General features: G+C 43.4%; 1 protein-coding gene across 1 annotated transcript; it reads left to right on the top strand.

Annotated features, from left to right (window-relative positions):
• The first annotated feature begins 157 nt into the window (after positions 1-157).
• GPR137B (G protein-coupled receptor 137B) lies at positions 158-27161 on the top strand. Its single transcript, XM_052805287.1, has 7 exons — positions 158-604; positions 9342-9391; positions 15570-15792; positions 19649-19802; positions 21849-21973; positions 24848-24972; positions 26550-27161. The coding sequence occupies exons 1-7, from the start codon at positions 236-238 to the stop codon at positions 26659-26661; spliced, it is 1158 nt and encodes a 385-aa protein (XP_052661247.1). The 5' UTR covers positions 158-235; the 3' UTR covers positions 26662-27161.
• The last annotated feature ends 424 nt before the right edge of the window (positions 27162-27585 follow it).

Raw genomic sequence — 27585 nt, 5'->3', positions numbered from 1 at the left:
CGAAGGGCAGCTTTCTGAGCTGTTCCCTGCCAATTGCTGACAAAGGCAGTCCTAATGAATCATTCTGAATTGTGATCATGTGCTACCAGCCCACAGTGAGCTGCCAAAGAGGAAGTGCAGCTTGTTTTCTTTCATTTTCTTGATTCCTATGCTGTAGGAAGATGAAAGGAGAAGGAGGAGGAGGCAACAGCGGCAGCCAAACTTAATAAATAATTCTGACGATTCCTGATATCAAATGGAGGCCTCTGAGTGGGACCCACTGAAAAATGACACCCTTCCGCCGACCCTGACGCCAGCTGTCCCTCCGTATGTGAAGTTGGGCCTGACCATTGTATATACTGTTTTTTATTCACTGCTTTTTGTGTTCATCTATGTCCAGCTCTGGCTGGTCCTTCACTACAGGCACAAGAGGTTCAGTTACCAAACTGTCTTTCTGTTTCTGTGCTTGTTTTGGGCCTCTCTTAGGACTGTGCTCTTTTCATTTTACTTCAAAGACTTTGTCACAGCAAATTCTCTCAGCCCCTTCATCTTCTGGCTTCTCTATTGCTTCCCAGTCTGCCTCCAGTTTTTTACCCTGACCCTGATGAATCTTTACTTCACACAGGTAAGCAACAGATATTTGATTGATTAAATCTGACAATGGTACAGCATTATTTTGTAAGAATCATAAGAAAAAATGTAATTAACAAATGTACCTTGGCAATGCAAAAAGCAAATTTCAGTTATTTAGTTGCGAATTTTAACTTTTGATCTATATGCAAGTGATCAGTGTTACAATGAAACTGGAGCCTGAAGTGGTCATTTCAGGAATGGCAAATAATATATCTACTGTCTACTAAATGGGTGTCATTTAATTTAAAGGTTGGGGAAAAACGTATAGAAGAGCTTGAAAGCTGGACACCCAAAATGCCGTTCTATTATTATTCTTTATTATTGTTGTTGTTGTTATTAGACTTCATAAACCTCCTGGCTTAGCAGACTTGATCTCTGTGTGTGTGCAGTCAGAATTGTAATTTCTAATTTTGCTGGCAACCCCCCCCCCCAGTTTTTCATAAGTTGGCTGACATGTTTCTGAGTGAGATTTCTATTCTGTGTATCACAATCAAAACTATTGATTGGGTCCTATGTGGACCCAATTCCTATAATCTGTATTAAAAATAGCAGTGACTCCAGACCCCACTAAGTGCTGTACAGAAATACATCCTCTATTTCAAGCACACTGTGATGGAAAGGTAAATTAGATGTACAGTGGGGTAAAGGAAATAGTATCTCCATTTCAGAAAGAGGTCTCAAGCGTGTATCTGTGCTACAGACAGCTAAGAAGCCAGATGAGTTAGGCTGAACAGCGCTCCAGGTTGCTGCAGTTAGACTTGCTTGGAAGTATTTATGGTGAGCTTGGGTATCTTGGCACTGGGCTGCAGGATGGGATATTGGCATGCTGAGGCAAAGAAAGGCTGCTGGGTTTGCCTAAGATCTCACAGGAAGCTTGCGGGAGGGCAGGGACTGGATTCTCTGTCTCCTCAATCCCACTACCATGCCTGGAGCAGGAAGCCAAGCCTGCACTCAGATGACCCTTGTCAAAGTCTGCTTTCCCAGTGCAGGAGTGGTTGGCCAGGAGAGCACCAGCCAGGCCTGGAGCACCCCCGGCGGTGCTCAGAATGCTTTGGGTGTTGCTGTGTGCCCCACTTGGAACCAGCTTGGTGCCTGGTTCTGGGTGCTTCTGTAGTGCCTATGGTGTTTAACAGTGCTCTGTAGTGGTTACAGGCCTGTCAATTCTGAACAGCCTGGCTGGAGAGATCAGGCTGCTTGTGAGAGCTGCCATCCCAGAGCAGAAAAAGCAGCAGTGGTAAGCATGACAGCTGTAAGAGGATCACTTGAGCTGTAGAGGGTATTAAATACTTAGAACCACATACACAGTTTTGTGCTTAGGTTTACTTTTCTGGATTCAGTGTCTGAAACACCTGCTAACTCACCCCGCTCTGCTCCCTGGGACTTGAGATATATTAAGGGATTACAGGAACCTTTCATCTACATGCTACTCAGATCCAGCTCAGGCATATGGTGACCTATGCTTTATCCCATAGCTATTGCGAGAGTCATTTGATAATGGTGCGGTTCCCCAGGGGCAAACGTCCATCATTGCACAGTCCATGCCCATCACAGCAGCTGCGACTAAGTCATAGCCCTAGGTAAGATTCTTCCCTCAGACATACACGTAGGGCTGCCGTGGAAGTCTGGAGGCAGAATGCAGCATCCTGGCTCTTCGCCAAGAGAAGCTGAGGCTGGTGTGAGCACAGAGGGGGCACAGCAGCCTGCACTCTGTGCATTAGAGTGCCGGCACTCGGGAGCTTAGTGTTGCGGGTAACTGATTCCTTTAATCTAAGGAAGATCTAGGAAGAGAGCATACAGAATGCACACATGTGTCCTTTTAACTTATTTTTGGCATTGCTGTCTGATATCATTCAGGAAATATAAGTCAGTGGTTGGAAACAGAAAAAATGCTAAGGCTATTGGTTCTGCCTTTGAGACAATTTCTGCTCTGTCATCATGAGTCCTCATGATCTTCCTCTGAGCCCCTCTGTAAAGGATTGTAATAGTTACCTGTCTTGAAGGGTGTTGTGAGGCTTTTGAAACAATATTTGCAAGGGACTTTCAGAGTTTGTGATGTGTGCCATAATCTTTAAAGATTGTGGGCCACTGTAGACAGGCATGTTATTAGTATTGTTTGCATTCGAGCTGGTTGCTCCCAGTGAAATCTCATGTCAAATTTTTCTCCCCAGCCAAAACAAAGCCTTAAGAAATACAAGCACAGCCATTGTATGAATATAACGTAAGACACAGAATAAGTGCACATATTTTTAATTCACTGTTATTAATTCTTTACTTCTAACCATTAAAAGGTGGTTTGGCTTGAAATTCAGCATCTTCTTGAGACTGTATATTTAATGTGCATCTAGCTTTCCACAGTAGGCAAGCAAGAACTAGTGTGAAAGGGGTGGGGAGAAAGAATTTTGTTTTCAGTAATGGCTTATAACTTCACAGACCTGTTCAGAAACAACTTGTAATCCTTTTTTCTCTAGAAGGCAGGCAAGAAGGGTCTGCAGCAGTGTCTCATTGCATGAAAACCATGCTATTTAACTGGTGCTTAGTTAGAGGGGAAGAAATGATCTATATATAGTACAGGGACAGAGGACTGGAAGAGACCTTATGGGTCTCTGGAATTTGCAGGTGTTTATTATCTGCTGTACAGCACCCACCATTTCTAAATGTGGCACTGCTAGGAAAACTTTTAGACATAGATGTGAGAAGACAAAAAAACTAATTTGGTGAGTGCCTGAGGGAATTTTTCAGAATAATAAGCACCTTTGAACTTGACAGAAAGTTACCCACAACTATTTGCTTTTTAATAGGTATCCCAAAGCAATGGGGACGCAAATTTCTACTGTATTTTATGTGTAGCAAGACAAATAAGCCATGATGATGTTGGCACAGCAGAAGTTGTTCCCAGACTTGAGCATCACCATCAGCAGATACAGCAGAAGGAGCTGTACTGTGTTGGGGCAGGTTGCTAAAGCAGGTGACCTGTGGGTGAAAGGGAAGTTAAAATCAAAATAGTTTTGACTCAGAACAAGGGATCTTTGGAATAAGAGTCAAGTTCGGGGTCCTTTGCTACGGTCTTGATGCCCTACTTAGGGCAGAATAGAAAGGGTGCTGCAGATAAGGCTTATATAATATTAGCTCCTCTCAGAAATCCCATACTGGAGAAAATACATGTGATTTTTAATGAAAACACTTAATTTATTAGAATTTATTAATCCTGTGTCTGTATTAATTCTCTTCTAAAGAAAAAAATGTGACCTACACTCTCAGGATAAGCCTCTGTCTACTTAGAAATCATTAAAATAAATCTCAAGTGAAGATGAGATCCAGTAGCACTTCTGTAAAACAATAGTGCAACACTGGCAAATAACTGCATTGTACCAAGCCAGAGCAGATCCCTGATCCTCATCCATCAGATAGGGAGCTGAAGCGTGCATTTCCACCTACAAAGACCAAAAAGCCCATAGATATGTTTGCCTCACACCTGCAGCTCCCACGGGTTTATTTTGCTGCGTGATAAAGCGAAGACTGCAAATCAGCAAGTAACATATTTTCCACTTTAAATGGCTCCAGACATTGAGGATCCCGGGACTTGGGTACTCTTTTATTTATGTCCTGCCTAGCCAAATCTTCCCTGCCCCTGACAAGGGGAGACTGAGATGAGTCCTCAGGCTTTACAGTTAGTGCTGTGGGCAAAAGCGTAAAGAGGCTCTGCAAAATAAGATAAGAAGTTGCCTTTTTTGGTGTGTGTGAGGGGTGGGCAGAGAAGGGCTTGCTTCACTTTGTCCTGTTTGCTCAGACTTCACGTTTCCCTGGGGAACAGGATAGAAATTAAGCAGGAGGCAGGCTAGGATGGAGGGTTACAGACTCAAAGAACAAGGTCAGGGCCAAAGACCGTGAGCCATAGGGGATGGTGGAAATCCCAGGCCTCCCCTGTGGCCAGGCACAGCAAACAATTTGGTGGGCTGTAGGTTTAATCATCAGGTTGGGAACTGCTGCAGGACCTAGGGAACATGGTGCTGAGCTAAAGAACTGTGAGGCTGTATGGGTGGAGAAGGGCTGGTAGACAGATTTACCTCTCCTTCCTCCTCCCTAACCATCTTCCCTTTTCTCTGGCATCCACATCGAGAAGTTTACCCTGCCTCCCAGGCAGGGCCGATAAAATCAGGGACTTTCAAATGAAGAGAAATTGTACAGAGTAAGACAGTTTAGAGGTGAGCTGGTCATGCTGGAAGTACCTGGCAGGGTGGGGTAAAACCAGCACCAGGCTTTCAGAGAAGTTACGTGTATCTCAGTGAACTGGGGTCTGTGTTAGCTCTGGGAGGAAAATGAAGAGAACTTCTCAGCCTCTAATTACTGGGGATAGCATTTCAAAAGTAATACCACCAGTGAGAGAACAGAGAAGGCTTTTTATTTAGGAGAAATATTTATTTTTTAGTAGAAATGAATACACCATGTATTATAAAGCTTATTATTAATTTAAAGCGTGCTTTAGATGTATGTAGAACTGCACAGGACTCTTAACTATGGATGGTAAAGCATCAGCAAATATGTTTAGCATAAATCATTGCCCCTAGTATTGGATCTATATGAGACAAATTGCAACTGCAGACTGGCTGGCTGTCAGCATGTGACATGAAGAATAGGGTCATTTAACTTAGAAAATAATTTGACAAGAAAGCTACACATGCAAGTTTACTGTGGCTGCCAGCCCCGCAATGGTCCCTGTCCTTTAAAGACTATTTTTACCAATTTACACAAGTCTGAGTATGGTAGTGAGTCATGTTGCCCATGTCTGTAGGCCTTACAAACCATGTAGAGTTTAGAGAGTAGAGGGAAAACTTGCATATTTTGGGGGAATCTGATCCAACTGAAAGTATGAACATGGGAGAAAGAGAGAAAGAGGAAGGTGGACCTGGGACTGGAAGATACACAGAAGAGGAAAGGTATATGTGCTGATGGTGAGGGGCTCTGGGCCTGCATGAGGTTGTGGCATATTTTCAGGGTGCAAAGAGAAGTTTGCACGGAGTGTGACAGAGGAAGAGAGGGGCTGTAGTGAAAGGAACTGGGAAGGAAAAGTACATGCTCTGCTCCTTATAGAGCTTTTGAAATGAGAACTGGTAAATAAAGCTGAACTTCATTCCTGTACAGAGGTCCAGCTTGAGACATATGCAAGCACTTAACACATACCTGAGGCTTTTTGGTAAGCTGGGCTGTGGCTCTTGTAAAAGTGAATTGATCAGGTAGTAGTAGAGGTACACTGGAGGTTTGTGCCATCCATTACACATCAGTTCAGCTAAATCAGAGCATGGACTGAAAGTTGCTCCAGTGAGATTTTCTTTTTCTTTTGCTCTGGGAATATGTGACTTGGCTTTAACACCTGTTTCATTGATACTTGTAGGGTCAGAGTGGCTCCTGATTTAACTTTCATTAACTGTAGCTGGAATCCCCTTAAGCTACAGCAGCCTAACTCTGCCTTCTCTGCTGCCCAGCAGCTCTGCAGAGCTCTCTGCAGCCGAGCTCTGATGGATTCCCATGCCATCCTTACTGCTTCTCTGCTCGGACCTGGTAAAATGTCTTTAAGGCCAGCTGTTTACATCAGTTCCTGCAACAGAAATTTTCCTTGGCTGTATGAAGGGCTTTTTGGACTCCTTTTGTACTGCTTCAGTTTTATATGCCAGACATATACCTCAGGGGAGTGGAGGAGGGAGTGTGAGAATCTCATTTGAGGTTTCCAGTCCTTCAGCAAAAACAAGGAGTCAAAACAGGATATTTCTCATTTAAAGAACAAGCAAAAGGGGAAATACTTTTAAGAAGAAAAAGTAACCCTTTAGACATTAGAAAATTAGCAAGGAGTTTCACTGAGTTTTCTGTGTTGCTGTTCATCTTGGGGCTCTCTGAAAGGTCTTTTTTAAAAAGTCTGCCTTCTGCTTGCTGTTAGTCTATTCTTAGGAATAGCCTGGTTTGCTCTGGTTTGCTGGAAGACTTGCTTAGATGACTCAGATATTGACTGGAAGCTTTCTCAACACTGTTGCGGGGAGGGGCCATTGAGCAACCAGTCTCTTGAGCTAAATGACTGTTAAAAGCAAAAGCTGCACCCACGCATGTAAGGTATATTGAGATCAGCTTCTGACATCCTTACTCCCACTGAACAGCCCTTTATTCTGTGACAATCACATTGCTTCCAGCAAGGCTACTCGTGAACTAAGGCCCCATCGGTGTTTAAGCAAAGATGGCAGAACTTGGCTGCCTGTATTTCTGTCTAGCAGTGAATTTGTAAGAGTGTCCATGCTTTATAGTGTAGCTTTCATTCTATGTAGCATCCACTTTTTATGCAGTGTTCATTTTCTTTCTTAATGGCCATTTTGCTCTGATAAAATTCAGAAGCATTTATCAGCTGGGAGAGGCCCACCAAATGTGGAATCACAATAACAGCTGTTTTGGTGATCTCGCATCTGGAGATCCTGTTGGATCTGCAGCAGGAACGTCATGTTTGGTTTTAGCTAAGTTACCCATGGAGCTTTTGCTAGGTAGGGCAGCCTTGGACTGGTTTATGTGACAGGAGTGCTCTGTGACGTTATAGTGGTGAGTGGATCCTTTCTGGGGAACCACAGGAGATGGTATTCAGGAACTTGTGAATTTTCTAGGTTTTGTGGACCCGGCACAACTCATTGCCCACTGCAAATTGCTTGTCTTTTGTAGTTCTTTGCACAGACTCTGAACGTTTCTGTTCAGTGCGACTCTGAAAGCTGTCAAAATTAACGGTACAATATGTGTAAGTGCTACTCAGAACAGGTGAGGATTGTGGAATGGCCCTAGAGACAAGTTTTACTTGTTTAGTTTCATTGAGGTCAGGAGTCTGTTCCTTCCCGCTGGCTCACAGTGTCTTTCAGAATAAGCAAAGTAAGCAACAAGTCTAGTGCAAAAAGTGTACAGGAGGTATTTTGAAGCCCATCTCTTCTCTAAAAACTGACAGCCCCTCTTTGTGCACCACGGAAACACAGAACATTCACAAGTATCTTGTACCTCTCCGTTCAGTAGCAAGTAAGTAAATTACCATAAAACTTGTTCCTGAACTCCTGTGAGAATTCATGATCCAGGAATTTGGAGAATCTTTGGATGAATCACAAATATCTTGTGTAAGGGATACTGCCAGAGATGTTAACTATTTGAAAACAGTATCAATGGTTGCAGAATATTTTTAGAGGGTTTTTTCCCCAACATTTTCAATTTTGTTCTCAGCTATTATTTTTCTAGGGCCTGCTGAAAAGCTCAATGTTCTCTGCTGGTTCAGCTAGTGCTAAGCAGGCTGATGCGTCACAAAAATAATTTCCATGTCAAGGCAGCTGTTTATGGTGAATAGGAGTTAAATGACAAGTTGTTCCAGGAATGCTGGAACAAGTGAAGCCTGATTTTCTCCAGATCTATGTCTCATGCTTGACTTCGAGCTGTTTCCGAAACTGGGGCATTTCTTGTGATGCTTTGCTCTGCTGGCTCTCTCACACTGGGTGATGTGTAGGATCATTATGCAGGGTTCTTCTCACAGAGGTCACGTATCAGATGCATTTATAGGGTTCCTTACTTCTGTTGGGTCACTAATTTTTAGGAGGGTGTTAAAGGATCATGTCTTTGATGCTTCAATTATTTTTCCATCAGTCCTCTGATTGGACTATTTTAGGATTAGTGTGGGGATGGATAAACAGGTTGACAGGCAGACATAGGCCTACACATACATAGTGCTCATGTAAGTCTTGTTTCCTTGGCAAAGCATGATAATCATAGCAAATATTATGCAAGCTATACTAAAGAGCATGCAAAACCAAGTGAAATGGATAAGGCTGGATAACTTGAGGAGAAAACCATTAGGAAACAACCCAGAATAAGTCATACAGCATGGGGGTTTTTTTTGTAAAAATAGCAATCAGCATGCTTCTGTGTTGGTTTAAATGAACATTTGTAAACTGAGTGTGTTTGGAAACCATGTTAGCTTATGAAAAAGCAGTGATGCTTCCCTGTAATTTTTTTAATAAATAAGATATAAAATATGCTAATGTATTTTTATATAATTTCTGATGGTGGTTAAACACCTGTGATTAATATTACCTAGCTACATTGCAGAAACGATGTCAGTATTTTGTCGTTTCCATTACAGCAAGGTAACTACTGGGCCTGAGCTATATCTCTGTAAAAATACATATTGTTGTAGAGTGAACAGACAGTCAGCAGAAGCCAAATATTCCTCAGAGTAAAACTTTGAGTTTGGTTCTTGATGGCATCCTTTTGGCAGTGTAACATGGATACAAACATATATATCCAATCTGAGGCCAGGGTACTATGATGGGCTCTTCATCGGAAGAGAGCCTCTGACCCAATATGGTGGTATGAGCGGGTCTATGTGAGAGACATGTAATGTTAGGTCATTAATTACTTGCCTCTATGATTATACTGGCATTGGTCCTCTTGTGAATACTGGTATAAAGGACCTTATTCCTGAGCCAGAGTAAGTAAAAATAATGGTGTAGACAATTTGTATAGAAGTACATCATGATCACCTGCTGGGTCGTTTTAATACTTTGCTTAGAGCTTGCCTGCCATGGATAAGCAATAAATGCAAATCTGTTATGTAATGAAACCTATCATTACATTTCTTGTGACCTGTGAGACAGGATTCCTGCGGATCACAGTGCCTTTCTCTACTTACATGTATCCTATGTTTGATGCAATACTCTTCTGTTTTGCAGGTGATTTTCAAAGCTAAGTCAAAGTATTCCCCAGAGCTACTGAAATACAGGTAAGAACTATGCAAACGTTTAATGTGGTAAAGAAGAGTTGCCATGCTCTTTGAGAAACACTACATCTTTTATAATTTATGATGCTCATATCTCAGCTATTCATATTTATATACCAGTGTTTTATAATGATGGTTCTGAGGCCAGCTTCTTCCTATGACATTTAGAAGTCTGTGTCATTTCCCAACACAAGCACCATTTTTAGACATTCACATATTTCAAAGGCAAATATTTCAAATACAAGCAGAAAACACTCACCCTGGTGATTTGTTTGCAAGTTCCGAACATTTGTATTGCTAGCTGAATTCAGATCCAGTGCTTTGATAGAGGTAGCAGAGTGATGTATTTATTTTGACAGGAATGAGTGGGACTGGGTATGTATTAATCAGTGAGGTCAGTGGTAATAAAAACTCAAAAGTTTTGAGAAGATGAAAGAAGAGTTGTGAAAGGAAGGAGCTAGAGAGAATGGATTCAACTTGGTGATGTGTTTGGGAGCTCACCAATAACCTCCCATGACATGTTGAGGTTATGGTAGCTTTGCGTTTAGGTGGAGAGATTTGTTTAGGATCTTGTTGAGCAGGAGGAATTGTCAGGAACTACTTGAAAGCTCCCCAAAGGGCAGTAATGTCCAGAAAGCTGAGGAAGAGCTCAATAAATTAATGTTTATTGTGGCAATGCCTAAAAGCCTCAGCTGGGCAATGTTGTTTAGATGGGGGGAGAGAGAGAGAGGTTGTCTCCATTCTAAAGAAAGAATTTACAGTCTGAATTCAGGATAGGAAAACAGAGTAATTTGAAACTGAAATCTGACCTGTTACTTGCTGACTGTTAGGAGAACATAGTACTGTATCAACAGGTCAAATATTAACATTTTCTTCACTGGGTGAAAAACTGGCTGGATGGACGAGCCCAGAGGGTTGTGGTGAATGGGGTGAAATCCAGTTGGTGGCGGGTCACAAGTGGTGTTCCCCAGGGCTCGGAGTTGGGCCCCATTCTGTTTAATATCTTTATCAATGATTTGGATGAGGGGACTGAGTGCACCCTCAGTAAGTTTGCAGACAACACCAAGTTGGGAGGTAGGGTCGATCTGCTTGAGGGTAGGGAGGCTCTACAGAGGCATCTGGACAGGCTGGATCGATGGGCCGAGGCCACTTGTATGAGATTCAACAAGGCCAAGTGCCGGGTCCTGCACTTCGGTCACAGCAACCCCATGCAGCGCTACAGGCTTGGGGAAGAGTGGCTGGAAAGCTGCCCGGCAGAAAAGGACCTGGGGATATTGGTCAATAGCTGGCTGAACATGAGCCGGCAGTGTGCCCAGGTGGCCAAGAAGGCCAATGGCATCCTAGCCTGTATCAGAAATAGTGTGGCCAGCAGGAGCAGGGAGGTGGTTGTTCCCCTGTACTCGGCACTGGTGAGGCTGCACCTCGAGTATTGTGTTCAGTTTTGGGCCCCTCACTACAGGAAAGACATTGAGGTGCTGGAGCGTGTCCAGAGAAGGGCAATCAAGTTGGTGAGGGGCCTGGAGCACAAGTCTTATGAGGAGCGGCTGAGGGATCTGGGGTTGTTCAGTCTAGAAAAGAGGAGGCTGAGGGGAGACCTTATCGCTCTCTACAACTACCTGAAAGGGGGTTGTAGTGAGGTGGGTGTTGGTCTCTTCTGTCAGGTGTCTGGAGATAGGACGAGAGGAAATGGCCTCAAGTTGCGGCAAGGGAGATTTAGGTTAGATATTAGGAAAAATTTCTTTACTGAGAGGGTTGTCAGACATTGGAATAGGCTGCCCAGGAAAGTGGTTGTGTCACCATCCCTGGAGGTATTCAAAACGCACGTAGACGGGGTACTCCATAACATGGTTTAGTGGGCATGGTTGATGGTTGGACTCGATGATCTTGAAGGTCTTTTCCAACCTAAATGATTCTATGATTCTATGATTGTCCTTGCCCTGGAAAGTTTGTTATCCAGTTGGGTTTCGATACAGCTGGAGAGGCGATCATCTGGAGCAAGTGCTTCAAAAACCATGTTTGGTAGAATGGCAGTACAGTGAGAGCAGTCTTGGGGTGGGCTGTGCTTGGGCTGATGAGGGTATGGGACACACAGGGTGTGATGGCTGACTGAGGGATGTGGACTCCATGCTGAACCACAGCTGATGCAGAAATTGTCAGGATGGGAACAGAGAGGCTGCATCTATTTTGGTGGCCTCAGGAATGCTTTCAAGTTAGTGTGTCTGTGTGCATACCTTAGCCACATCCCAAACTACAAGGGGCAGGAGCTGGATGCTCCCTGGTAAACACCATGGCATACAAATACATTCACCTCCCTTTGCACTCTGGTTTCTGTGGGAAGGAAATCCAGAAGTATGGGCTGGTAGACAAGCACAGCACACACCAGCCAGGTCCCCAGGCAGCCCCCAATGCAAGTGTGCCTGCCTCTGATGGTACACATAGGCAAGAGGAACAGAGGATGGCTTTGCACAAAGCCTGGGCTGCAGGTCAGGGTGGTAAAGGGCAGGTCTGCGGGTCTATGAACATGTTCCTGGCTGGCTTTAAAGGTGAGAGGTAGAAGCTTTGAACCTCATCTGTTACTGATGTTTGTGGCAAGGCTTTATTGCTGAAAACTGCTTGAAACTGTCTTTCTTCAAGCAAAGGGAGCTTGTGATATTTAGTCAATGGCTGTGGAGTGACTACATTAGCACCCTGCATGTAGCTCCTGGGGCGTTTCCGTTCCTAAACGCTTTTGTATTGTGACTGGAATTACTCATGTACAGACTACCCTTCCCACAACAGCTCCATGTCCACCCTGACTCTTGCCTACTGCACTTCTAACATAGATCAGTCTTGGATCTGGTCTAGCCTTTTCTCTCTTATTCAGCCCTGTTGGTAAATGACTTCAGTAGTATTTTGTTTTAATATCTAGATCTCTTAGCACAAATGTAGTTAGCCTGTGTAAGAGCCATATAAATAAAGCTGACCTAATTTCCTATCTTATACAGGGCAATTGAAGTGGTGTAATATGTGCACACCCACAGCTGAGCTCCTGAATCTTAATTGTAACAGGCTACTCAAAGACATAGAATGACAGAGTGGTTTGGGTTGGAAGGGACCTTTAAAGATCATCTAGTTCAACCCCCGTCCCATGGGCAGGGACGTCTTTCATTAGATCAGGTTGCTGAAATCCTGATGGATGATGGATGGTAGAAAGATGGATGGCCTACAGACAGGGGCTGGAGTCTGCACTTAACTGAATTGATTTTTCTTCATTGCTGAATGTTCACTTTTTGATTCCCGCCCCCCCCATTTTCTTTAATAAGTGTCAGACCTTATTGCCTGCTATTAGCATTTCTGCACTAGATAATGGCAACATCAACAGGGCAATGGAGAGGTAGGAGTGTGGTCTGTGTATTGGCACAGGTCTCAGAAATCAGAATCGTTTCAGATACAGAAAAAATTGATAAAATCCTATCAGAGATCCAGAATCTTAAGCAAACTTTACTCAGCACAGCCTTCATGATGTTAGTCACTGTGGCAAAAGAGCTCAAGGCGAAGCCTGTGCCAGCCCAACTTCATATTTAAACAGTCCTTCTGCACGTCTCCCTGGGCTTGGGGATTTCTTACAGTCACTGGGTTTGGATGAGGCTTGCTGTGCTGTGTGTGCATGCCTTGTTATGCACAAGCCTCAGACACTGTATGGTTTCTGAGGAAACCACGTACAAAATGCAGTAGTTTCAAACACATTTTCCTGTTAAACAAGGCAAAACTCACTGCATTCATCTGGTTTTGGTTTGATTTTAAGCTCAGAGAAAAACTTAGGGGTGCATCCAGCCTGACACAGAAAGAACAGAACACCCTGGCACATGCCTTCCCTGGCCAAGCCAGATTACGCACAGCTCCTTTAAGGGACGAGACCCAAAGTGGGGATTAGGCACAATAGGCTTTTGAACAGTCGCTGGTGCAATCTGGAAGGACCTCTCCTGCCCTGCTTTTCTATTTTCTAAAAAAACCCATATGCTTATTCATGCCTAGTAGGTGCCCTTGTAGTTGAGATGTAAGGATACATTCTGCCTTTAAGTGAGTTAGGAATGCTTTCTGCAGCTGTAGAGACCCTAAAACTGCCCTGAGAGACACAGCCTGCGTCTCCATCAGTGCTTATTCAGAAGTTCAGCAACAATGCTTCTATTGTCAAAACAGGCAGCCTTTTCCCCAGCCACATCATGTTAATAAGGGGGATGGAAGATCATTATATGAAGAGCTGCACAATTGACTGGCCATGACAGCTCACCCTGGCACATACGGGAGTGTGTGGGCATGAGAGCATGACAGTGCTTTTTTTTTTTTTTTTTTTTTTTTGCTAAACTCCATCAAGGAGGAGCCTGGCTTGGAAGCCTCTAAGCCTTGCTGGTTGCAAGCCAGCATCAAGGGCATGCAGGCCGTGCTGACGCAGAAAGTCCCTCTGACTAAGAGGAGCAAAAAGAGAGCATGTACTTACTGTCCTGCAAGCAAGCAGCATGTAAAAGCATACCTTTCCTTGTAAGCCCAAACCCCACAAGAATATTTTACCTGCACTACAGTAGGGGAGCAGAGATGAGACTATTAAATAGACTTTGGGAGGAGAAGGAAAGGAAGACACGTGACCGCCACTTTTGAGATATTAGTAAAAGCTGTAAACGTACCACCACTACAACTGGGAACTGCATTCTCCAGAGGAAGCCATGTGAGAGAGGAGCTTCAGGACTGCAGTGCTTCTAGCATCAGACTGTGAGGTTTAAAGGAACTACCTCTAGCTGCTTATCCTAAAAACAGAGCCCTGCCCTGGAGGGTTAAGAATGAGCACAGTCTTCCCCCTGAGAAGGAATTTCCATGACTGGCAAGGAAAAGACAGCATCCTCGCTCACTGCCAGATATAGCTGGAAAGAAGGACATTGATTCACAAGCAGGGACTTTTAGGCTTTCAGTTCTCCCTGTTACACATTTAAAAGGTCTCAAAGGTATACCCCTTTCTTTCTTGCCCTCTGAAAAGAAGCCAGATATGCTTCAGCTTTGTAGCTGTGTTGCTGCTATCCCAAAAGGATATGAATGTGTGAAAGAAGAAGATCACCATTGGGTAAAGTATTTTTAAACAATCAGAATTGGATTCCTCAGGGACAGTCTGGATGTTTGTTGTCAGCCAAATTCAAAGTTCCCAGCAAGAATGAAAAGCTTGGCCAAAACCTCTTGTTCAGTGACTGCAGATTATGACCCTTATCAGTAATTGCCTTGGTCAGCAATGATAATGAAGTAAGCAAACACCTGAAATGGAAAAATGACCTTTTTTTTTTTTTTTTAACTGAAAAGCTCCACAGCTGTGTGTAGGAGTAAAGAGGAATTAGAAGCAGCTTTCCCTGAGTATGTGGTATACTTAGATTGCAGGTATGAGTGCTGGGTAGGTGGGAAAAAACACATGGAGAAAACTAGTCCAGCTCCTGGGCTTCTGTCTGTCACATTTGTGTTCCAGCTCTGCTTCTGTGGTTGTGCAAATGAACCTTTTGCCTGGCATAGGTGGCAAAACGCCAACCCAGAATCAATATGCATATTTACATTTCTTGATGTTTCTTTCAAGAGGTTGCCCATGACCAAGTTATTTAGGAAAAGGGACAGAGGAAGATGCTGGGGAACCAGTAACTCAGAGATTTTTCCTACTGTTGGACACCCCCCTAATTTAATATGAAATCTGATGGCAAACAACAGCAGTCAGTGATGCTTCTCATGGCAGTGGTGGTGTAGTAAAACCAGGGTCAAAACCAGTCCATTCCAGGCAACTCAATGTTTTGTGAGGTTTCTCCTGTCAGTGAGTAGTCAGAGGGTTTGTGGTGTATATGAAGTACACACTCTAAGAAAGTACATGTGTATTCTAAGTAGTTTTTAAGAACTGTACTGTTGTATTTCTGCTGCAAACAGTCTTCCATGTTTTGCTGCTTGATATTAGTTTCTTTACTTACAGCTTGTTGTGTAACTGTAAAAACAGGTTTGAAATTATCTGAGTTAATCTCTCCAGCAATCTGGAGCACTTTGATTTGGGCTCAGGCAGCTGGTCACTCTATCAGCTGTGGCAGCCCAACACGTGCAGCTTTCATTGCTCAGAGTGCAACTTCCATCTCATGACTGACACTTGCTGAACAATGTCGTTAAAACTGTTTTCTCCTCACTCTCCCAGGTTGCCCCTCTACCTGGCTTCTCTTTTCATAAGTCTCCTCTTCCTCTTGGTGAATTTAACATGTGCAGTATTGGTGAGGACACAGAATTCAGAGAGAAAAGTCATTGTCTCTGTCCGGGTGGCAATTAATGACACGTTGTTTGTGCTGTGCGCTGTTTCACTCTCCATCTGCCTGTATAAGATTTCCAAGATGTCTTTAGCCAACATTTACTTGGAGTCCAAGGTAAGGTACATTTTCAGTTCTTTTCGAGTACCTTCTGAGAGACAAGGGCAGTGCGAGGCAAAGCCACAGTTCTTTAGATCCCCTGAGAGCTGGAGGCCTTGAAACTTCACAGCTTGTGCTTGGCTGGCCATCCTGCTCAATATATGAATTAAATACTAAGTGCTAGCAAGGGTGCTTTTCGCTAACACTGGTGACCCCAAAATATGTATTTTTGAGGCAGAGTTTACAGAACTTACTGGCTGGAGTTTGTCACAGCTGTTTTTCAAGTGAATACTGCTTTCTCCAGATCCCTGTCTGAAGACCACCTCATTTCAGTACTGCTGCATAGAAGTGGTCTATACTTTGGGATCCTTCAGCTTGTCAAATTATTGACTGATTAAGTTAAATGTTTAAGGTAGCAGCATGCTGAAGATAAGCCAGGCAGAGGAATATGAATCCCCCTTAATACATTTGCATACTGTCCTATAGACAATGAGAATGTGTTTTAAAAGACTTAATGCATTATAAATTCAGCCAAGTGCGGAGAAAAGTTAAAAGTCTCTCATATTACTCTACAAAATGTTCTTTAAAGAAATATTGTTAGGTTTACAGCTTTGGACACATTCAGTGGTCAAGGCGCTGGGTGGCATCACGTAAGCTTGCAGTGTTTATTATAAAATCAGTGAAGGTGTTTTGTATTTATAAATAATGAAACAAGGCTTTCAAAGGTCCTTGCATTTGCAGTAGATAGTTAAATCTTAAATTATTAGTTTAACCAATAGCACATTACCTTTACCACAACAAACCTTTCAAAAATGTAAGTTTCAGCTACTATTTAGAAAATCTTATAATAAAATTCCTCTCTCTGTTTACTTAATCAGATGAAAGGAGTGCTTTTCCTGTTTAATCAAATCTGGCCATACTGCACAACAACGGAAAGTTCAGGGCTGCATAGAAGATTTAAAAACACAGCTTAGTTTGTTTTGTTTCTTTCAAGCCTGTCACTTGCTGACCAAAGGGCATGGGCAATGGATTATTTTTACTAGTAAGAAAAGTTTTTCTACTGCTGCAAATCACAGAAGCATAAATCTCTGTAACAAAGCAGTGTTAACCTAAGGGAGGCTTTGGTAGATTACTTTGTTCCGTTTCCTCCTCCTATAGGAAACCTGATCTTCTTCACTTCAAGCTATTTCACAAAACCCAAACAAACTCTAATATTATTGCAGACAGGAAGGGACAGGACACTCAGATGACGAAAGTTTGAATGTGGAAATGAGAATTAAAGAGTGCTTTGCTCCTTTCTGCTGACCTGAAATGGGAGTTCCTCTGGGGGCTTTCAGTAGGATTTGGCCGCACATACGTAGGGATACACATGGCTGGAGCTGGCAGTGAAAAAACATCCTGGTTTAATCTGCTACTGTTGTGCTGAAAAAGCTAGCTAAAGAAGAAAAACCCACTCTCTATAGTGATGTGATAGAAGTTACGTTGGAGATAATGCGTGCTCTGCGGTGCATGTAGATAGGCATCGGTACTGGCAGCCTTTTATTTGCATCTCCCATCTGCTGGCACGTACCTTCTGTGAAGGAAGCACACACCAGTGAAAGTGCACATGTGAAAAGGCATTCACCTCCATGACCTGGCGTGGAGGACCGGCCTGCTTCTCTGCACCAAGGCTACGGCAGCACCAAGGCGGTGCACAGCCCTGCCCGTAGGTGCTGACTTGGGCCAGTTCTGTGCTGGCCAGAAGTATCAGGCAGTGGGACATGCTACAAACTCAGGGCTCCCCCTCTTTTCCGTAGGGGCCTGTGACTGGAAAAGCATTCTTCTGGCTTTACTTTTACTGCTGTGCTCTCCCTTCACCAAGCCACTAAGTATATTTGACTGGCAGCAAAACCAGGACACTTTTACCCCCCTTTTTTGTAATGGGATTGAAGTTTGTTAAATCTCTAGCATATTTAACTATCAACTATTAAAGAATGACAGCTATGTAGGGAGACCTATATAGGGAAATACCGACCCCATTCTGCTCTTCACTTCTGCTATCCCCAGTCTGTAAATGCTACTGAGCTGGGATATGGTGTGTGCGAGTCAGCAGCTTCTTCTGCTCTCTCACCCTTGGTTTCCATGACAGCATCACTGACTTGCTAGTACCGAAGGAGAATAGAGAAGTGCCTAGCAACATTTCCTCTCTGTGGCATTTCCTGCTTGCTGGTCTCGCCACAGCTTTCACCACTGCCTACTATGTATCTGGCTTCAATTCCTGTATAGCAGCAGGTTCTTGGCTCGCTCCTGACATGGCTGCAGGTTATGGCCTGGTGAATGGTGGTAGTTCCAGCGTGTTGTAAGCAGGAATTCAGTCAGAGAGGTTAACTGTACTGGGGATTTTGTAATACTCCTGAGCCTGACCGTTCCCTGAATCAATATTTTTTGCTGGGAAAACAGGCAAGCTAGTTTTCTGCAAGCTTTTGTGACTACTCCCTGAACTCCTCTTTACTGACACTCACCAGGGAGTGCAGACCGAGGAGCTGGGTTGACAGAGCCGCAGGGACAATAGCCACCAGCGTGGGTGAGCAGGAGAGGGGCCCTGGTAGTCTCCTGAAGGCCAGGGGTTCAGGACATGGTGACTTGGTGACTTTCCCTGATACTTCACTAGCTATTCTGTTATGCCTGTGCTCTACCTGCTACAGTGCTTCGGACCTCTGCTCCTTGGCTGCAAACCTGGAAGCAGAGTGTGAGAGTGGAGGGAACAGGGTGCAGACCTTCCTGTCTCCTGCATTGGTATGAAAGGTCCTGTGAGGGGAAGACCAAATTCCCTTTTGGCCTCTCTCTCTCGCGTAGATGAGAGGAGCCCATCCTCGTGGCTTGGGTCTCTGCCAGGACGGGCAGCGGGCAGGGCTAGTGAAGCAAATGACTGCAAGGTATCTTGCTCTTCTAAAAGCACACAGAGCTTTAACCCATCTTTCCTCCTTCGGCTGTGCAAGCACTGTTCCAGAGCCAAGTGCACGGAATTTGCTTTGAGCTTTCTTCAAAGGCAGTCCTGCTTTTGTACATCTGCCTGCCTCTGTGATCAGACTCACACTGATCCCTGTAGCCATGGCTCCTGGATTCCTTCCTTTCTTGCAGCTACAGCTCCTGTGCTGGTGTCTCAGCTGCCCACAGTGAGCCTCCCCAAATGATACAGTGGTCAGGCATCCCACTTATTCCTCATGCTGGATTAGGCTCTTTCCCCTGCTCTGTCCTTTTTTCTCTCTAGGGCTTAGGAACTGTTGTGATTTCACACATTCCTCCCCTTGTGCCCAAACTCCCACCGACAGACTGCCCTGCCACGGTCACTCTGCCCATAAGCCATGCTTCCGCTTTGTCTTCTCTGTGTTGACATTAGGTAAGGCAGGATGTTCTGTTCCTGTCTGTGCTGTGTTTAACTGCTGACTGTTATGATCTTCTCTGTACTTAGGAAATAGGTGCAGAGCAAGCAGTTGTAAAAAGATGCAAGGTTGCATCATGCTAGCTAGCCAGCATCTGATGCAGGATGCTCTATAGCTAATGCACAGCTGAAGGCTGAATTCTCTTGCTCCATCTGATACCAAGTGTAGTTCTGATGTGTTTTCATTGCTCTGAAAATAGCAGTTGTACAATAAGTTCTAGGAATTAGTCACAGCCCATCTTGGTAAGGGCTGGAACTGCTACCATTGCTTGGAAACCACTGTACTGATAAAATACAGGAATAGACGTAGTGTAGGATATACTGATCAAAGAAGGAAAGAGAAAAAGTCAGTCACATTAGACAGAGTAGCATGACAACCCTCAAAGTCCATGCAAAGCAATGTTCTTCTCAGCTTCCCTTATGAATAATAACCTGTGCTTAAATCTCTTCCAGGGCTCATCTGTCTGTCAGGTGACAAGTATAGGAGTGACTGTTATACTACTTTATACCTCACGAGCCTGTTACAACTTGTTCATCTTATCGTTTTCCCAAACCAAGAAAGTAAATTCCTTTGATTATGATTGGTACAACGTATCAGATCAGGCAAGTATGAAAATATTTGCTAATGAGAAACACCCGTTCTGTATGTGATGGCTGATTTCCTAAATGCTATGACAAGAGGAGTTAATATATTAAAATCCCGTTATTTTTTTCTTTTATTCAATGCACTAAGATTGTTTTGCTCCAGGAATACAAATTTCTGGTAATTTCAGCATAAGGAACAGCTAAAAGAAAGAAGTAACCACTAGCCAAATAATTAAAAAAAAAAAATCAGTCTTTTATTTACCTTGATTTTATTGTTCAAAAAAAAATCGCCTTTTATGAAAAAAGACGGGTGTTTTGTCCATTAGAGAGAATGTATTGTACTTGGAGAACCAGAAAACCAGTACTTGATTCCACTGAAATGCAGTTATTTACCTTAATTCTGTCATTAGTGTGATAACTTCTGTAGTTTGAGCATAAGACTAAGATTCTTCCCAACCTTTAATTCCAAGGGACAATTCCGATTTGAAAACTAACAATGATAAAAACACTAAAGGAAATAGCAGGGGATTCTTCATTGAATTTTATGAAATTTGGGCATCCAGCTCCTTTCTCTGCTTTGAAGCATGTAGTTAGGTCCCACTAGTTTTCCAGTTCTCTCAAGGCTAGGCAAAATGGCAGGCCTGGGTCTGGACCATGAGTATATTTTGTTTGGCCTCAAAATCCCACACACTTGATGTCTCCCCACCCCCTCAGCAAGCACCTACAGACCAAAAGCAACGTTCCCAGCCATGCAAGGGCTTTGTATTGCCGGGGTGGCCAAGCAAACCTGGAGCCATTAACAATTTTCTGTTGAGCAGTAGATAAAACTGTAAATAAGAAGCAGGTAAACAGTAGGGTAGGATTACCCAGAGGACCTCATTGTGAGTTAGTTGTGTAGGGTCTGTCAAGGGACCACTAATCAACCCTGCTGCGGTGCAGAGAAGAGGAGTGCAGCTAGGTGTTGCTGCTCCATGTAATTAGAACACACAGGTTTAGGCAGAAGGGCACTAGTTTGTGACTCATCTCCCGAATCAAACATTTTCCCTCTTGTTGTTGGGGCCTGGAGTATTGCTGCTGCTCCTTCTGACCCCTTGCAGGGGGCACTTCTTGTGCTGACTCCTACAGTCTGCAGTAACAGGGGCTGGAACTTTAGGGCCAGAATATTGGGTCCCGTTTTCCCCTGTGGAGGCAGAGGTTGTTCACAGGGAAGGTCACTGGAATGCTTTAGGCCTGAGGTCTCTATGACTGATTTTTGAACATCTGATCTGACTTGTGACATTGGGGTTGCCTGGGTTTTGGGGTAAATGATTTGAGCCATATGTAAAGGGCCTGGAACTGAGGAGCAGGTAATCAATTTGGTACCAGAATCAAAAGTCACTTTTAAAAATACAGCCCAATGTTTGTACTGTGGTACTGCCTCAGGTCACTTGTCAGAAACATTACCCTTTTCTCTTCCATACAAAACACATGAGAGGACAGGATTTGCCCTCTGTGACTGTGGTGAATGGTGGAGGGGAAATCTAGAGAGAAGTTCAAAGCTAATGCTAGAGTAACAGCATGGTTATTCAAGCTAACAATGTGCACTAATTTGAAGGGATCCAAGCCTTAATTTTTAAAAGCCAGATTGCCAGCAATGCTGTTGGAAGACCTGGGCATTGATTGTTCCTCTACATGTTATTCCCAGCTGGAAAAGGACTGGAAAACTAGTTTCTCATTATCTGGATTTGATCACTTGATCAAATGGTTGCTTGCCAGGATCTTAGACTAGGAAGACCCTTGCATTAAACTTTGCTTTTGCTGGAGGAAAGATAGGAGGAGGAGGAGGAGGGAGGAGGAAAGATAGAAAGAAAGGGAAGTCATGTACCCAATGAGATAGCCTATTGATTTTTTTTTTTACTATGCCTTTAATCATTAGCCAGGTTAATCTGGCTTTACTGAATGGAATTCCTGGCCGTGTTGTCAAGCATTTCAGCCACTTAAATATAGGTCTTCATAAGAAGACACGTTGCCTCCTACACCTGCCATCTTTATTTTTAAACACTTTTCTCTTTGACTTTTCAACAGGCAGATCTGAAATGTCAGCTGGGAGATGCAGGTTACATAGTGTTTGGAGTGATCCTTTTCATCTGGGAGCTCTTGCCTACTTCCTTGGTGGTGTATTTCTTCCGTGTCCGAAACCCTACAAAAGATCTAGTAAGTGGAATTTGTTAGTGTAATGTCCAGGCAGGTCTGGAGGGCCCAGCTTCTGAAGGAGCTTTTGCTTCCTTACATTTTGACTTCTCTTTTTCAATATGTCCTTGGCAGAATAAAAGCAGCCCAAACTTCCCACTTTTTATATTAACTCCTTGTGAAAGAAATGCATCATGTTTACCCAGAAGGAAGACAAGGTGTTTCTCAGGCAGTTTACCTTAAAAATCAGGAACCTTCTTAAATTTAAGGACATCTTCCCTTTGAGTTAATACAGTACTTTACTGGAGTCAATGGAAAATGAGTTTGCTATCCAAACTTGGGATCTTTCATCACATAGCAGTGAAAATGGTTGTGTGCTAACAGTTCAACGGCATGTATGAAATAACAGAGTGAATTCTTTCAGCTCTGTACCCATTGAATTGTTTCCATGTCAAAGATCAATAACCACAATAAGCACTTGCTGACATTTTTGTTTGCTATTTCAGCAGAGCAGAGATTAAGGTGTGAGTTGTAAGGATAATTCCTCATAAGCATCCTTAATATCTAGATAGTTAATAGATGGACAGGCATCTTTTTATAGCTGTAGGCAACATCTCCAGGTTAGCAGAGGATGTGCTGGTTGACAGGCACATGGGGAATATCAGCCCTGCACTAGGATTACCGAAGTAATGTCTCTGTTTCTGTAGGCCAAACCAAACCAAAGCTAATAATTCCCCAAGAAGGATGTGAACGGTAAATTCACAAGTAAGAGAAGCAATTAATAGAATCACTTTTTAGAGAAGGCAGTGGTTTTTATTCTAACATGCAGATTTCAGAGACAATGATAAAGCCAAGCTGAACAAGGAAGTAATACCTGACATCACACTAAGAAACCCCAGGCACCGCAGTGTCCATCACAAAAAAAATCTCAGCCCCACTCCTGCTTAGGAGTTAGCCAGGATAACTGCAAAGAGAAGAAATGTTTTAAAGTACAGTCCAGTGGTGCTGCCCTTCTAAAAAGTGACCACAGAGAGATCTCATTTTATCTGAAGTGAGTTTAGTAAGGCTAGACCTGGTGGTCACGTTTGGATAGTGTGGGAGAGATTCACAAGAGAACGAAAATAAGGGATGTGGTCTAATCTCTCCTTTCAAAAAGCTGATCACATGAAGATTTGGAATCCTACTCAAACAAGAGCTCAGAGTCAAACAGGCAGTATTCTCTCACAAGTCACAGAGCACTTCAGTAACACATATAAGATTATATTTTTGCGTTGTGATTTGCAGAAAGCCTTAAATCTCCAACTTCATAAAGATACAGTTCAGAAGAGCCAATCAGTGATATCACTTCTTTTATGAGTACCTTTTTTAGGGTAGACATTATCTGTCATAGTGGATAGGTCATGTATGGATTTTTTCTACAGAAGACAAATATTTATGCTAAACAATATCATGGTAAGAGGAAAACTGGAAACAACATTGTTAGAAAAAAGATGAAGAGACTGTAGCGAGGCAAAACTGAACTTCAGTGCAAGTATGCCACAAGAGGGAGACCAAGGGCCACAGGACTTTAATGTGTTCAGTAGGCTGCCAGAGCAGTTAAGTATCAAATGGTCCAGTGATTGAAAATACTCGCCCAGAAAGCATGGGATTAGAGTTAAAACAAACCCTCTTTTAGTTAAAAAACCTTAACAACAACTCTGATTTAGTAAAAATCCAAAATGTTCTTTATTTTTAATAAGGAACAATCCCAAGAAATAGCTGTTCTTTGGTTGTACCTTTCATTCAGGACTTCAGAACCAAAAAGTTTGAGTAGAGACAGCCCGTGTTCAGCACTGTTGAAACGTAAAGTTCCACTTCACAGACGATTATAGCCTGGAATGAGCTGTCTGTCTGCTTTGGGGCTGACACAGTGTAACTGCATGCAGTGCGTGGTCCTTTGCCTGGCCATATCTTCAGCCAGACGAATGTTGGAAATGGGGAGATGACAGAGGTGGACCTATTTTTAGTTCGTCTTTGTCAAAGTTATTTAACATCTAAAACATAGGGGGAGATTAAACTGCTCTCCTGCTTAAAGCCAAGGAGAAGATGTCATCCTGGTTTATCCACAGGTGCAGGGAACCCTGTTCCCTGCGGATGGAACCAGTGGATCAGTGGAAGAGGCTCAGCTGGGTCCTAGATGTCCCTCTGCACTGTTTCCAGAATCAAACTGACCTTTTGAATCTTGTATGTTTTCTGGTTTGATTTGTAGAGAAATAAAAGCAAAATGCTTTGTAAATAAAGGAGTTACATGTACACCCCTTTCCCTCTTTTATCAAAGGACCTTTCCTTGGGATTTGACCTTCACAGCACTGCAGGGTAGATACTGAAATTGCTCAGAGAGGTCCTAAGGGGCTTTTCAGCTGTGGTTTCATTAAGCAGGGTGCCAAGGTTGATCAGCATGATCAATTCCTGAGGCAAGGGAGGTAACGCACCAGACCCGAGGGTTACAAATGTGGGAAGTAAAACCAAATCTCTTTAGGTGTTTCAAGTCCTTCAGCTCCTCAGCCGCTTCCCTACTGCTCACTTCAAGTCAGCTGGCTAAAAGTGTAAAGTGTCCAGGATGGACAGGAATTCAGCAGACAGGTTAAATGCATGCTGGAGGGTGGTTTCAGAAATGGGTCGTGTCTGTTAGCTAGAAGGAAGGAAAAGGAAAAGCTGTTGAGATCACTAGACTATGACTATGCTGGTAGAGAAAAACCGAAAAATGCAAAAAGATTTCTATTGTCTACAGCAAATGTAAAATTGCCTATTTTATTTTGGAAGGTAGGAGGTAAGTCTGCAGTGACTCCTCCTAGAAGTCAGGCACCAAGCAGTTTATCTATCCGTTGCAAGCACTGACTGAGGTTTCCCTTCCCTCAGGCCAACGCAGGAATGGTCCCAAGCCATGGCTTCAGTCCCAGATCTTACTTCTTTGACAACCCTCGCAGATACGACAGTGATGATGACCTAGCATGGAATATTGCACCCCAGGGGGCACAGGGCAGGTAAGATACAAGAAGGAACTGCTTGCTTCCCCTAAAAGAAACTGGAGGAGGAAGAACTCTCACACATTGCAGAAGAGTAATGTAAATTGTATAGCTCCAATTGTTGCATAAATTCCAGGGGGTGAGGGGAAGCAAAGGGGGAAGCTGAAGTGGAAAGGCAGCGCTGTGTGACTGTAGGGATCTGAGAGCCCCACAGAGACTACAAAGACACAAGAATGAAAACGGTTATATAATTTCAGAATTGTAACAGTATGCCACTCTTTGAAAAACTCAGGTCAGACCTTTGGGTCTCATGTTTCACCCTCTGTTTCTTCCAAGAGTGGCCCAAGAAGTGCCATTTACTAGTTTTTAAGTGTGTGAGCAAGGCAACCTAGAAAACCAGCTGTCTCCCTGCCTTCAGGGAGAGCAGGGAGAAGCTCGACAGAGCAGGGAGCAGCTTGCGATGGTGGTAGCGAGAAGCCTCTCAACTTTGGTTGCCCTGTAACATGGCTAAATGTCTTTGGGTTTACCTGAAATGAAGGGGGCTTTTGCTTTCCCACTTGCTGAAAGCTTATGCGAATCCACCCAACTGCCGAAATCCCACACAACCCAGAACTGGGACAAAAAGCCTGTTTTCTCTGTGTAACTGCGAGCTTTAGGTAGGGATTCCCTTCCAGGAAGGAGCAGTTCACAGCAAGGATGATAGCACCCAATTCAGAGAAAAAAAGACACAGCCAGGACAGTATCCTGCCCTGAAAGGAGGCTCACTCTTGTCTTACTCCTTTGCTGTTCCTGTATCTACACTAGGCTAGTAGTAGATAAGTGTAATCACTCCTCTTAAAATGAAGACTAACTTGCTAACAGTCGCTAACATACCTAGCTCTAGTTCTTGTCAGTCACTTAGCTAAGATTGTGTAGTTGCTGTCTCTGAGCCCAAACCACTTTTCAGTAAAGTTGGACATGTGCTCTTCACAGTTATCAGTCATCCTCCCCCTGCGTTAGTTTCTTCACATAGTAACTGAACCCATTGCAGATGCTGGAGGTGGTGCGCGCCAGGCTGATATCCAGCCTACAGCTAGAGGCACCCTCCCCTCCGCGCAGGGGCATGAGGGAACCAGCCGCACTGGTAATTCAGGCATGCTTCCCAGTGGAAACCAAACCAGCCACGCATGTTGTCTCACGCTGCTCGTGGGAGAAAAGCCACCGTGCCGGAGCTGCTAACCGAGTACCTGTCCCTTGTACATGGATGCAGGAGGTTTAGGTCTGTCCCTGAGAGGCCCTTGCAGTGACAGGGCTTGGCAGGGATTAGAAGCACCGCTTCTAGGATTTTCAAACGCCTTCTGGAATAGTGAATCAGAAGGGGGAGGGTCTCCGGTGAACTAGAAGAATCAGGAATCAGATAATGAGTTGAGAACACTTGGGCTAAAATAATTGACAGATCAGAAAAATAGTAGCTGCCTGAACCCCTGGTTGGGGTTTTTATTTTTGCGCTTCAGGGTGAGAACTACCTCTCTGCGATTGCATTTTGCCCACATTCACCAACCAGCTGTCTACAGAACCAACCTGCCAGTCACTAACGCTTCTGTTTTCTTTTTAAGTTTCTCTCCAGACTACTACGACTGGGGCCATCAGAACAACAGCTTCATGGCTTACATAGGATCCCTCCAACAAGATCCAGCACTGGACACAGACCGGCTAAGCCCTATATAACTTCAGTCAACTACAGCGTTCTAGGACATTCCACTATTAAAACAAATGTTCTGAAAAACAGCGCTTAGCAATTTTTCTTCACCTTTTGGTTTTTAGAAGTGTTCCTATGCACAGATAAATGAAGAACTTGGCTTTGCCACGAGCTTTTCATAGTTCAAGGAGAAGTATAAGCTAATGATTTAAACTTTGAAGAATTCTAATTAATACCTTGTTCTAAGCCATGGTCTTTTTGGCTTTGAATAGAGTTGTTAGAGGGTATAATTTAATCATTTTATGCTCATTTTAAAAGAGCAAACTTCATGAAGTGAAATGGCATAATTATTTTCTAAGTATTTTTATTTTTACACTGTGTATTACATTAGAAACACAATTATGATGAATATACTGTAAACACACAAATGGGTTGTTCAAATGCATGACAGTAGTGATTCTTACATGCACATAAAAGCCTGTAAGGGAAAAATTTCAACCCGATTAAATACTGTCAAGTTATTGCTGTATTCTCAGAGCACAATTTACTCTTTGGACGATCACAGCTTATTCAATGTGGCAAGATGGCTGGAGGTTAGAAGTGATCTATACCCTAGTTACAATCTCAAAACACACTTCATTCTTCTAAGTAAGAAAATCATATCTTCTCAGTGGCTATAGGGACAGTCTTAGAACAGTAGAGATGGGCATGTGCTCTGGCTGCTGGGGCATTGTGAACTGCAAAAGAGGCTGAAAAGATGTAAGTTTGAAAAATTAAAGTTGTGTGATCATCTCTGTCAATCAGTTCTAGGTAAGGTATGTATAAGAGCAAGTTGAATACTGAGCCAGGGAGATGGATACATACAACTGTACTTACTTTTTATTTATTTATTAAAAACCAAGGAAGTGCAGTCTGGGAATAGAACAAGAGCCAGGAATACATAACACAGAAAA

The sequence above is a fragment of the Harpia harpyja genome, chromosome 13 (genome assembly GCF_026419915.1).
Source record: "Harpia harpyja isolate bHarHar1 chromosome 13, bHarHar1 primary haplotype, whole genome shotgun sequence".
NCBI classification, from domain to species: Eukaryota; Metazoa; Chordata; class Aves; order Accipitriformes; family Accipitridae; genus Harpia; species Harpia harpyja.
This window is presented reverse-complemented; position numbering and strand designations above follow the sequence as displayed.

Excerpts from the sequence above, each read along its gene's own strand:
- GPR137B (XM_052805287.1), top strand. The coding sequence starts at position 236 with ATGGAGGCCTCTGAGTGGGACCCACTGAAAAATGACACCCTTCCGCCG. Across the intron at positions 605-9,341 it reads TGAATCTTTACTTCACACAG|GTGATTTTCAAAGCTAAGTC; the intron begins GTAAGCAACAGA and ends TCTGTTTTGCAG. Across the intron at positions 24,973-26,549 it reads CCCCAGGGGGCACAGGGCAG|TTTCTCTCCAGACTACTACG; the intron begins GTAAGATACAAG and ends TTTCTTTTTAAG.